This window comes from Panthera onca, chromosome E1 (genome assembly GCF_046562875.1).
Source record: "Panthera onca isolate mPanOnc1 chromosome E1, mPanOnc1 haplotype 2, whole genome shotgun sequence".
Classification (NCBI taxonomy): domain Eukaryota; kingdom Metazoa; phylum Chordata; class Mammalia; order Carnivora; family Felidae; genus Panthera; species Panthera onca.
In genome coordinates this window covers 4,933,541-4,946,431 of record NC_138352.1, presented here as the reverse complement: position 1 = coordinate 4,946,431, position 12,891 = coordinate 4,933,541, and the positions used below count along the sequence as shown (strand labels likewise).

The following is a 12,891-nucleotide window of genomic DNA, read 5'->3' as shown; positions in this document are numbered from 1 at the left end:
CTGAGCCGAAGTCAGACACTTAACCGACTGAGCCACCCAGGCGCTCAACACCCCCCCCTTTTATATTTTCTTAGGCTTTGAGTCAAAATAACATTTGGAATCTGTAGCCATTGTAAAGTGCACTGTCTCCCGCGATCAGAGCTGAAACCATCCATCATCTTTTTTCCTTAAAGGTCATTGTTTTGAAATGGGTACTGAAGAGGTTAGCTGCCAAGTTTCACAATACTGGGAAAAAGGTTTTCTGGCTCTTCAAGCCGCTATCAATGCTGCTATTATAGAAGTGAGTACGAATGTTCCCAGCTAACTAACGTTCCATGCAGATTAACGGTATGAGAAGCCTCAAAAGTTTCATGGAAGAATACAGAAATGGGTAGCCTTATTCTTTCGCTTGATCACTGGTTTCGTTTTCTTTTTTTTTTCCTAAGTTTTATTTATTTATTTTTGAGACAGAGTATGTGTGTGCAAGCGGGGGGAGGGGCAGAGAGACAGTGAGACTGAGAGAATCCCGAGAAACCCAGGAGAGAAGCCCACACTAACAGCATGGAGCCCAATGAGGGACTCGAACCCGCAAGCTGTGAGCTCATGACCTGAGCCGAAATCAAGAGCCTGATGCTCAACTGACTGAGCCACCCAGGTGCTCTGATCACTGGTTTCTTTAGATCGAAGTTTATTTAAGTTGATATGCCATGGGGGCAATAGACATACATGGAAGAGAAATTTTCTCTCCCAAGGACTCAACCTTGTCAGGAAGCCAGGCATTTAATAAGAATCTTAGTAGAATGGGAGAAGGAGATATAAAGAAAGTCCCTGTAAGTAAACAAGCAAAACTTCTCAGCCTAGAATGCCATGGAAGAATTCCTAATCGAAGTAACATTAAAACTGAAGCTTAAGGTAAGATTTGCCAAGTACGTAAGGTCATAAAGGCACTTCAAGCACATTGTAGGGCAGTGTTAGGCGGGGAGGTGATAAAACACACAGTAAATTTGGAGAACTGTGCGAACCTCAGAATGCCCGGAATCAAGGCTCCAAGTGGGCCAGTGGTGGAAGAAGGGAGTAAAAAGTTAGGCTAGCGTCACAGCCAGACTGACCGGTTACGTATTCAGAGGAAAACAGACGATTGAAAAGGAAACGAACATGCTATCCATTAAAATACAGATTTTGTTTACTGACGTATTTCCTCAGACCACAACAAATCATTCAGTAATGGAGGAACTGATGTCTGTCACTGGAAAAAATATGAAGATACATCCTTTTGTTTATCAAGGAGGTGTTGCCACTGATTTCTTCATTTTCTTCTGCATCATTTCCTTTTCCTCCTTCATTTATTATGCATCTATTAACGTTACAAGGGAGAGGAAGAAGATGAAGGGCTTGATGAGGATGATGGGTCTTCGAGATTCGGCCTTCTGGTGAGTAAAGGGTAGCACAAATGAGTAAATGTCGGGATTCGGGGAAAGGGGGCTTCTTCAAAGCATCAGTATTCACACTTAATGATTTTCCAGCTCTTCCCTATGAATGGGGTAAATTCTCCTTGATGTAACGCTTGTCAGGATAAGGCTGTGGATTACTAGGCTTTTTGGACTGAAGAAGAAACATCAGGGTTGGGTTTGTGAGGTGGCCGTGACGTAGAAATAGTGAGGGATGGCCGTTGAGTCTACTGGTAAGAGACTCGAGGTAGATAATGGTAGATTTGGGTATCTAAGCCAGGCGGCAGTGGAATTCAAGCCAGGATGGTACTGAAAGGGGAAAAAAGTCAAGGATTAGTAGCTCTCTTGAGACTAAAGATCTAGCATGATCGATATATTTGAGGGAACAAGTCAGCTGTATGAGATGGTGAATAGGGGCTGTGTAGTTTGAATTTAAAATCTTGGAAGCTGGGTAATTCCAAGGATGGACAAAGCCCTGTGTTGAGAGAGAACCTGAGCATGACTGAAAAAGCATAGACGTGATGTTCATCACGAGGAGAAGGTAAAATAACAGAGACACTAGGAGGCCAGGCGGAATACGGTAAGGGCGACAAATTTGGAATCTGGAAGAAAATCCTATAGATTAATATTGAACTCTTTTTTTAAATAAGTTTGTTTATTTTGAGAGAAAGAGAGCATGCGAGCAAGGGAGGAGAGAGAGAGAGAGAGAGAGAGAGAGAGAGAGAGAGAGCCTGATGCCGGGCTTGAACTCCATACCGTGAGATCATGACCTGAGCCGAAACCAAGAGTCTGATGCTTAACCGAGCCACCCAGGCACCCCTATTGAACTCTTTATTGAGTTAATATTGGAGGGAAGCATGGCCAAGCGGTGAAATCTGATGACTCTAGAGCCGGATGCCTGGACTTGAAACATAGTTACTTAACATCTCTGTTCAGTAAGTTCTTTGTGTATAAAATGAAGGAAATAATGGTGTTTCTGCATAGAGCTGTGGTGGGCATAACGTGATTTGATATTTGCTAAGTTTGTAAAACACGGTCCAGCATGGAGTAATTGCCCTATGTGTGGGCTATTATTTTGTTGGTTTTGCTGCTATCTTTGTCTTTTATTATTTCATTATATCCTTCAAAGAATATTAATCCACATGAGAAAAGAATTGAAGAAAGGAAAGTGAACTATCCTAACAGTAAATGGATGGAGTTAGAGACCTAGTATGTAGACTTTTTGGTGTATGCATCCAGAGAAAGAAGAAAGCTTCCGCAAAGAGAGAAAGTGACAGCACTACACGTAAGGAGGAATTTTTTTTTAACTCTGAGGAAATTCATAAAGCTCCTCACCCCTAGACAGGCCCCAGAGAGGAGAAAAGATCTGAGATTCAGGGCGCCTGGGTGGCTCAGTCAATTAAGCATCCAGCTCCTGATTTCGGGTCAGGTCATGATCTCACAGTTCATGAGTTCAAGCCCCGTGTTGGGTTCTGTGCTGACAGCGCCGAGCCTGCTTGGGATTCTGTCTCTCCCTCTCTTTCTCAAAGTAAATAAATAAACTAAAACTAAAAAAAAAAAAAAAAAAAAAAAAAAAAAAGATCGGAGATGCATGGAGGGGTTACTCTGTACTAGGACAGGGTCCCGCATAGACATGACTTCATTGATCTAATACTGTAATATTATTCCTATTGTCCAGAGCAATAACAAAACAATGAGGGGTTACAAAGTTTGCCCGAGGTCACAGAGTATGAGTACAGCAGAGAAAAATGTTTGAACCAAAATCAGTCAGACTGGAAGACTATTTTCTCCTTTTCTCCACAATGCTACGTGTGTGTGCATGTATTTATGGGTGTGTATTTACCAAATTAATTTTAGGAAGACGAATATTCCTGATTCCTAGAGAATTCTCCCCAAAACATTTTCCTTGTATTTACATATCCTAAAACTCAATAAATATCTACCGAAAGGATGAGTGAATCGATGAATAATGTTAGGATCGATCCCAGGTCCTCCTTTCAATGAAACAGGAAATACTAAAATAAAATCTTGTTTCCACATTAGGCTCTCCTGGGGTTTACTCTATGCCGTCTTCATCTTCATTATGGCGCTTTTCTTGGCACTTGTTATAAAATCTGTCCAGTTTGTCATTCTGACTGGCTTCGTGGCGATCTTTATCCTTTTTTTCCTCTATGGACTGTCTCTGGTGAGTTGGTGAATTAAATTGCTTTCCATTCAACTCTGACCCTAAGGATCAAGTGTTGGTTTCCAATTAGGTTAATTATTCTCCCTATCCCTTTTCATCACTGTCGGCTGTTTGCCTGAGAACATCTATATATGTGATTTATAGTGTTTTGTAATGCCAGCTTATAGTGCAATTTGTAGAGAATAGTTTTGTGTTATAGACAAAAAAGATGTAACTCTAATTTTGTGTATTAAATCCCTTATTTTGTTTTTGCTAATGATAATCCTTAGAGAAATATCAAGCAAATGGATCTTCTCTCATTTTAGATAGCTTTGGCTTTTCTCGTGAGCGTCTTGGTAAAGAAATCTTTCCTCACTGGTCTGGTCGTGTTCCTTCTTACCGTCTTTTGGGGGAGTTTGGGATTTACGGCATTGTACAGGCACCTTCCTACATCCTTGGAGTGGATTTTAAGTTTTCTGAGCCCCTTTGCCTTCACGCTTGGAATGGCCCAGGTGAGAAACAGTCTAATTGTTTATTGATGGCATTTCCTAAGCATCTTTCCCCTCTGGAATTCAGTTGTCTATAGTCGTCTCTATGATGAGCATTGTAAGATTTAAAGCCCCAGTGCACAACACTTGGAAATTGCAAAGGTGAACTTGTAAAGCTTTGGATACACTGAGCTCAGCAAAATAAGCCATTTGGTGAGTGAGAAAATGGAAGATCAATATATAATTCATTAGAGACAATCTAAAGCATTTCCTTTGACTATTAATTAAATATGTATCTGATGCTGCAAATCTAAGTCTAAATCATTATTCCAGTTTGTACTTTGACTTAGTAATCGAATAGCTTAGTGATTGATGGTCCAAAGCACCATGTAAAAGAAAATTAAAAGTTAAAAACCTCTTGAAAATACATAAATTGACCAGTGAATTACGTTTCTGCTCATCAAATGTCCTTTGTCTTTATCTGATTCTCACCGTGAACTCACTTTGCTGTCCCTCCAATTAAATGGCAATGTTGATCATTACATACATAATTCTTAAGGAAAGGATTATTAATTATAGAAGACCCATTAACTTGAACATTATAGACAAGCCCACTTTTTCCACTGGTTCTCCTTAAACACACCAATTTTTTTGTGTGGGTTTCTTTTTTTTTTCCCCCAAGAGCATGAACTCCTTCTCATGTAGTAATTTTCGAGCAGGACCACACCTTTGTCCTATTTGGTAAAAATTTATCTAAGGTTAAGCTCAAATGTCATTTTTTCCCATACTTCCCTTCCTCCTCCTAATGCTCCATTTTCACTTGGTACATAGTTGAATCACAGTAATTACTAAATTTTGTTTTACTTGGTCACACACCTATGCCTTCCAAAGATTTGAGAATTTTAACGTATGCAGTTTCATTCAACTTTGTACTCCCAGGATAGGGCAAAAAGTAGCTATTTTATATTTCTGCCAAACTGAACTGTTCAAAATTTATCATCAACCTAAGTTCCTTAAATTAATTTCTTTTTAATTTTCAGCTCTTACGTTTGGAGAATGACTTGAATTCTAATGCATTTCCTGATCCATCAGACTATTCAAATCCTATCATAGCAACAAATTTCATGTTGGCTTTTGATCTTTTCCTCTATATGGCACTGACGATTTATTTTGAGAAAATTTTGCCAAGTGAGTAGTGACACAACGAACATGGTTTCCTAAAACAAATCTCCTAACACATGTGTTATTTCTATTTGAAAAACTATTTGGGGCATCAACAGGAAGGAAATAAACAAGGTCATTGCCAATGGCCCAATTAGTTATTTCTTGCTACTTGACTGGTCAGAACTACAGCTTAAATTTTGTTTATAGGATCACTGATCTTTGAACTCCACTATGGTTTAAGCTTATAGTTTGTTTCTTTTTAAAGACTTGCTTAGAAGGCTATTTCCTAAATGGGTCTGGCGTGATACTCACTTAGCTCAGCAGTTCTTAGCCCTGGCTGTATGTAAAAAGGACCTTGAGAACTTAAAAAATACCAAGCACAATTCAACTCTGAGAGATTCTGATTCAGTTCACTAGTGGTGGGACCAGGGCATCTATATTTTTAAAAATCTGCCCAGGGTGTCACAATAGGGAAGTCAGTAGGTTGTAAATTTTTATTTTTATCACCTTGCAAGTTAAAAGAATATGAGTTCATAAAAGCAGTGATCTGTGTTATTCACAGAGGCAGCAAAGCACCCACCCCAGTATCTGACGCACACAAGGGACTCATAAATAGTTGGGGTCGAAATGCTAGCTCATTTTCTTCTCCCTCCTTTTATAGTCAGTCACAGGCGGGGTTTGTGTCTGCACCTGTGCATCTGCTGTTCAAAACCGAATGCCAAGGCTTTCTTCACCCTACATAATCCAGCATTCCCACTTGTGGTTACACATCCAAAGGAAAGGAAATCACTCTCTGCACTCCTGCACACATTTTGGCCATTATTCACAGTAACCGAGATATGGAAACAACCTAAGTATCCATCAGCGGGGGAATGGATAAAGAAAATGTGAGATACAGGGAATCTTATTTAGTCTTTAGGAAAGAAGGAAATTCTGCCATTTGCAGCAACGTGGATGAACCTTATGGAGGACATTATGCTCAGTGAAAGAAACCAGACACAGAAAGACAAACGCTGCATGATCTAACTTATACGTGACATCTAAAGAAGTCAAAGGAATGGTACCAGAGAATGGAATGATGGTTACCGAGGGCGGGGGGAGTAGGAGGAATGGGAGATGATAGTCACGGGGTACAAACTCTCAGGTATAACATGACTAAGTTCTGGACACCTAACATGCAGTGTGGTGACTGTAGTCAATAATAATGTATTGTATGCTTGGAATTTGCTAAGATAATAGGTCTCAAGTATTTTCAGGACACACACACACACACACACACACGCACGCAGAAAAATTGATAACCATGTGACGTGATGATATGTTAATTAGCTCGATGGTGGTAATACCTCACAATGTATGCATATATCAAAACATCACATTGTATATGTATACAATTTTTATTTGTCAATCATACTTCAATAAAGCTGCAAAAATTATGAAAGTTACTAATGAAATCAACACATCGAATAGGTTTTTAAAAAGTCAAGGGGGTTGCCTGGGAGGCTCAGTAAGTGAAGCGTCCAACTCTTAATTTGGGCTCAGGTCATGATCTCGTGGTTTCATGGGTTCGAGCCCCGGGTCGGGCTCTGCACTAACAGTGAGGGGCCTGCTTGGGATTCTCTCTCTCCCTCTCTCTGCCCCTCCCCCGCATGCGCTGTCTCTCTCTTTTAAAAAGTCCAGGATTAATCACTTGTACAAAGGGACAAAGGGGAAAGAATGGGCAAAGGTGCAGAGAAACATCTTGAGGCAGTGAATTGATCATGTTGTTGCTCTTAGATAATCCCTTAATAACAATAACTGGCTCTGCCCTTTAGAAGAGTCCAGAATAGTAGATGCCAGGATCTACAATTTTGGCTAAAACATTTGTTATATGGTTAGAATTATTTGCATCATCATTCATTAAGCCTGAATGTAAGCCTGAATCCAAATGGTGACTTTGTTCAAAATTCTTTTAAAGATAAGAAATATGAATGAGAGAAAGGAAAACTAACTGGCTAAAATGACAGAATTCTGTAATAGTAAATCTGGTGGGAGAACGAACCCAATACAGCTAAGTGTTTTCGTTGGTTAGATTTCCTAATCAAAGGAAAGAGATACGATTAATTATATATCAGATGGCAGGTGAATAGAGAGTGTTTGTTTGGTCAATATTGAAGGAACGAATGAATGACAACGCATGAAAAGTACACATAATTTGAAAGCCCATCATCATTACACTGGAGGTCACTTGCAGAATATTAGGGAAATACAATTTTTGTATTTCATAATGTCTCCTAACACGTAGGGAAACAGAGGTAATAATTAAATGCAAATACACTGTGGATTAATTTCCAGAAAGAGGTTCGTGAATAGTAAATTTTCTTCAGAGGAAAGTTATTATCTGGGGATGAAATAGAGGATAAACCCAAAGTAGCTTTTTGAAAAATTCCACTCTGTTAAATTTCAATAAATTGTTTTGCCCCTTTTCTCGCCCTTTCTTACAGTGTGTCCCTTATTTTCATTAATTCCTATAATCCTGTTCTGTTTTCTCTTGGAATATTTGTATCCAGTAGTGGCTTCCGAATCTCTTCTCCCTTTGTGGGGGGCATGGGGGGCACGATACCCGGACTCTTAACATAACATTCAGGATGCTTAGCATATCTCGCATTTGTATTCTAATATCTGGCTTTCTGGGGATTAAGAAAAGTCCTCACATTTACTTAAATTCCTCCTGGACTTTTTCAAATCCCAGTTTCATTTTCTCTGATGGGAACAATTATCATAATAGAGACATCTTTGTGATTTTCTTCTCCTGATGAAACTACACATGTCAAGGAAAATATGTTCATTACCTGTGTTGATGACACGTTCAGGTTTATGGGCAAAGGGGTCCTATTGCTCTGCTTTATTAGGGTGACTCTTTCCCTTAAACTGATGACTGACCCAATATTTAATTGTCTCCTGGCCATGTAGATAAATATGGACATCAATATCCCCCCTTGTTTTTCCTGAAGTCTTCCTTCTGGTCACGGCAACCAAAAGCTGATTGTGTGGCCCTTGAAGATGAAATACGTTCTGATCCTTCATCTAATGACTCTTTCGAGCCAGTGTCTCCAGAATTCCATGGCAAAGAAGCCATCAGGTAACAAGGATGCAAATGAACAGGGCCAAGACGAAGACACTAACAGCACCTGAAGCAAGCACAGTTCTCTTTTGTGCCCTCTAGACGGCTCCGACCTAACCTCCACGCTACCTTCGTCATTTCCCAGTTCACGTTTAAAGAAAAATTCCTTTAACCCTTTTTATCTTATGTCGTTGGCTTTTACATCAAATACTAACTTAGGGGGCGCCTGGGTGGCTCAGTTGGTTAAGCGTCCGACTCTTGATTTCGGCCCAGGTCATGATCTCACGGTCCCTCAGTTCGAGCCTCGCGTTGGGCTCCGTGCTGAGCGTGGAATCTGCTTGGGATTCTCTCGCTCCCTATCTCTCTCTGCCCCCCCTATACTCTTGCTAGTGTGCATGCACACTCTCTCTCTCTCTCTCTCAAAAAATAAGTAAACTTAAAAAATTAATAAATTCGAATTTAGATTGCACCAACAAAGATAATTCAACGAAAACCCTGCCTGTGTTCTCCATCTTTTATCTGTTGTTTCTCCCCTCCATCTGTAGCCTCTCTCATTTCTTTGCCCAGTCTCATTTATTCACACTTTGCCCTACCTCATTTTTTATACTCCTTATGTTTTTCTCTGTTCTTTTTTCTTGTTTAAACTTCTTTCCTCTTCTACGTATGGCCTTTTCAAAGAGAATGGAAGAGTAGGGGAGAGGTAGGGAGAAAGGATCTGGAGATAGACCCAAGGAGAATTGAGGAAGATGTGCCTTAGAGCATCCTACACGTCTTCATTCCCAATGTGTGTTTTGCTTGGTGCTAGCAACTTTTCTTTCCAAATAAGAAAATAGGAAGAAAGTCCTCCAGATCCCTGACTGTTCATATCTTACTCGTCCGTCAGTGACCCCCCACCTGTTAGTCCTTCGTGAATGGTCTCAGATGACCTCAGCCTACAGAGCTTCTAGAACCTGTTCCAGTTTTTATTTCAGCCTGTTCCATTTTTATCTTCTATCCTTACATCTGTCCTATGGTTTAAGCTGGGTTGAACTTCCAGCAGAGCGGCTGGGAGGGAGCAGAGCAATGGCTTTATTTAATCTGCTTAATTTAATCTGTTTTCTATTTGTTTAATCTTTATTCAATTTCTTTTTGTATTTCTTCTATCTCTTTGGCATCTCACCCAACTACAAGTGCTGTGGAGTGATAGTAAATGGGGTGAAAATAGACATGAAGAAGCTAATCAAACAATTCAATATGAATGGAACCCGAGTCACTTGAAGAATCGTAGATGATACAATAAGAAACATAAATTTCATTGAGTTGATGGATTATATATTTACTACCCACTAGAATAAAACAGATAAAGTGCCTAGCGTTCCAGATCTGTAATAGCACCCAGAATATGTTGATTCTATTCCTTCCTATTATCATAATCAACATAATCTAACCGATATCATTTTATGCTTTATTGACCGTTTACCATGAATCAAGCACAATGCATGCAAGATGAACTATGTTACTCAGCCTCCACCACAACCCTAAAACACTCAAAAGTTTGAGGTTGCAAAAGCTGAAACTTACCTGGAACAAGTACGTTGACTAAGGCAACAGCTACTAAATTCTGTGTGAGACTGTAAAGCCCATGCCATCACTGTTACAATCTTTGCCTGTCTTCCTTCCTCCACCCTTGTGCCTCTTAACCTACTCCTGGAGACCTTGACCTCAGATAACCAAAGATACCTATAACCTGTGCCAGTATTGCATAATGAACCTTTCAGTATCAGATGCCCATGTTACCTGTCAGTCTAACTTCCTTGGCTTTGCAGTTTGGAGATGATCCCTGTTTTCAGTACTAATGTCAGGCCATACCGTGATCTTTGAAATCAGAAGGACTGGTAATGGGATCCAAGCATAGGTAAATGTATAAAACTGCTCAGGTGAGGCTCATGTGCAGCCGGGACTGGGAAGCAGTATTCTAGCCGATTCTCTCTCACACAAGCATGACTTTATGAGGGTGAAATCTCATACCTTCCTGTACCCTGAAGATAAGATTCATCCAGTCCCGGCAACCAAACCAAGAATGACAAGCTGAAGAAAATTGTCACACCTTGAAATATCTTTTCTTTTCTTTTTTGTTTTTCCAGAATCAGAAATGTTACCAAAGAATATAAAGGAAAGTCGGGTAAAATAGAGGCTTTGAAGGGTAAGAAAAGAAGAACGCTTCGTTCTAATGTTGATACTGATTTCCTCCTTTTAATTCAGTTTTGTTGGTTGTGGTGGTGGTGGTGGGCAATCACTGGTGGCATTTCAGATTTGAAATGAGTCATTTGAGGGGTGCCCGGGGTGGCTCAGTCGGTTAAGCAACTGACTTCGGCTCAGGTCACGATCTCATGGTTCATGGGTTCGAGCCCTGCGTCGGGCTCTGTGCTGACAGCTCAGAGCCTGGAGCCTGCTTCGGATTCTGTGTCTCCCTCTCTCTGCCCCTCCCTCACTCGCGCTCTGTCTCTCTCTGTCTCAAAAATAAATAAAATGTAAAAAAAAAAAAAAGTAATGAGTCATTTGAGCCACACGATAAAATTTCCCTTCTAACACATTACTTTGCATAAAAGTTAGAAAAAAGATTGATGATACATTAGAATATATGTACTTGAAAGATGTATTGTGTAATACTGAGGTACTCTAAGGAAATCCTGGGGGTTTTTTTTCCTACAAATCCAAACGTTTCTAATGTAATTCCAAAGCTGTTGCAGGGATTATATATTCTTCTGCTGTGCAAACAAAAAAGCAATGTATCTCAAAGGAACATTAGTCACATAGTGATCGACTGAATGATTAACCTGTTGTTTAGTCCATAAATATTCACATCCACCTACTTTATGCCAGGCAATGTCAATAAACCTAGGAGTATGAGACATGTTTCCTGCTGTGAAACCAAGTAATTTCAAAATTTCAGAACAGGGTAGACCTATAAACTTCCAAATGCGTCTTTTATTATTTTTATTTTGAATGTAACAACCCAGAGCATTCATATTTAGAAAACATGGCCATTCAAGGAAATAAAAAGGCAGTCCATTAGTTCCATAATATAGTTTTGTTTGTAATTTTATTTTCCTTCCTGTCGCCCTACTTTTTTCCCTTCCTTCCTTTCTCCCATTCTTTTTCCCTTTCTTTTTTTCTATCTAGGTCTGGTATTAGACATATATGAAGGCCAGATCACTGCAATACTTGGTCACAGTGGAGCCGGGAAATCAACACTGTTAAACATTCTTAGTGGGCTATCAGTTCCCACCAAAGGTAAGAGGTTTTTCCCAAAGTCAGGTTGACGTATATATATAGATATCAGCTCTTACTATGAAGTCCTTCTGATTGTTAATCACAAACACAAATAACTGTGGACAAATGGAAGTTAGTTCATAGTGTTAGTCTACAGAGGTATGCGATACTGGATTGATACATATATGAAATTTGAGTCTTTCGTGAGAATCAGTTTCTTGATCGTAAGTTACCCTTTGGCATTCGAACTTGTACCTGTTAGCTTTTGCTGCATAACAAGCATCCTCAAAATGAATGGCTTAATATAAAGATGTTTTATCATTTCTCACGATTCGGTGGGTTGACTGGCTCGTGTTTCCGCCTGGACTGAGTTGTCTGGTGCCGGATGTTTTGGCATAGCCTCACTCACGTATGTGGGGCTTCAGTTAAGAATGCTGCTCTTCTCTGTTTACACGGACTTTCATCTTCCAAGAGTCTGGTCAGGATTCTTCAGCCAGGGGTCCATGAGCCCAGAAGCCAAGAGAGGGCAAATACATCCCAGGGTGGAGGCAAATTCACAGCCTCTGCCTGGATCACATTTCCTAAGATCGTTTATTATATCGCCAAGCCTAAATGTGAAGGGTGAAAAAATAGATAACATCTTGATGATAAAGCTGCAGATGGGACTTTCTGTTTTCTTCCAGTATACCACACGACCAAAACAGAAGTTCATAATGCCTACGTTATATAAACCTTGGAGAGAAAATCGTGTATCTAAAATGTAATTGATAAATATATAGTGATTTTTCATCTAGATAGATCTTTCTTTTCTTAAGTTTTTGTTTCATTTCCAGTTAGTTCACATACAGTGTAAAGTGAGTTTCAGGTATACAATATAGTGATTCGACACTTCATACAACACCCAGTACTCCTCACGGCAGCTGCACCCCTGAATCCCCATCACCTGTTTCACCCATTCCCCCCCACCTCCCCTCTGTTAACCATCAGTTTGTTCTCTGTAATTAAGAGTCTGTCTAGAAAGATCTCAATTCAAGCATTCCTCTGATATTAACTCTTAACCTTTATTATAGGTTCAGTCACCATTTATAATAATAAGCTTTCAGAAATGGCTGACCTCGATAATATCAGCAAGCTCACTGGGATTTGTCCGCAATCCAACGTGCACTTTGATTTCCTCACCGTGAAAGAAAATCTCAGGCTGTTTGCTAAAATAAAAGGAATTCGGCCGCATGAACTGGACAAAGAGGTACAGAAACATGTTAGAATTAATGTATGGGTCAAAAAGAGATTGTG

The 12,891-nt window shown here is 39.9% G+C and overlaps 1 protein-coding gene across 6 annotated transcripts in view; it reads left to right on the top strand.

Annotated features, from left to right (window-relative positions):
* ABCA8 (ATP binding cassette subfamily A member 8) overlaps positions 1 to 12,891 on the top strand; it is a 91,574-nt gene that overhangs the window by 36,184 nt on the left and 42,499 nt on the right. For all 6 annotated transcript variants that reach the window (XR_013552218.2, XM_060645586.3, XM_060645585.3 and 3 more), the window contains 9 exons: positions 174 to 280; positions 1,183 to 1,409; positions 3,471 to 3,612; positions 3,918 to 4,103; positions 5,120 to 5,267; positions 8,196 to 8,364; positions 10,470 to 10,528; positions 11,509 to 11,619; positions 12,669 to 12,844. Coding sequence is in view for 5 of the 6 variants with exons in the window: in XM_060645586.3 (XP_060501569.3) it covers positions 174 to 280; positions 1,183 to 1,409; positions 3,471 to 3,612; positions 3,918 to 4,103; positions 5,120 to 5,267; positions 8,196 to 8,364; positions 10,470 to 10,528; positions 11,509 to 11,619; positions 12,669 to 12,844 (1,325 nt within the window). In the remaining variant the exon portion in view is untranslated. The remainder of the gene's footprint in view (positions 1 to 173; positions 281 to 1,182; positions 1,410 to 3,470; positions 3,613 to 3,917; positions 4,104 to 5,119; positions 5,268 to 8,195; positions 8,365 to 10,469; positions 10,529 to 11,508; positions 11,620 to 12,668; positions 12,845 to 12,891) is intronic.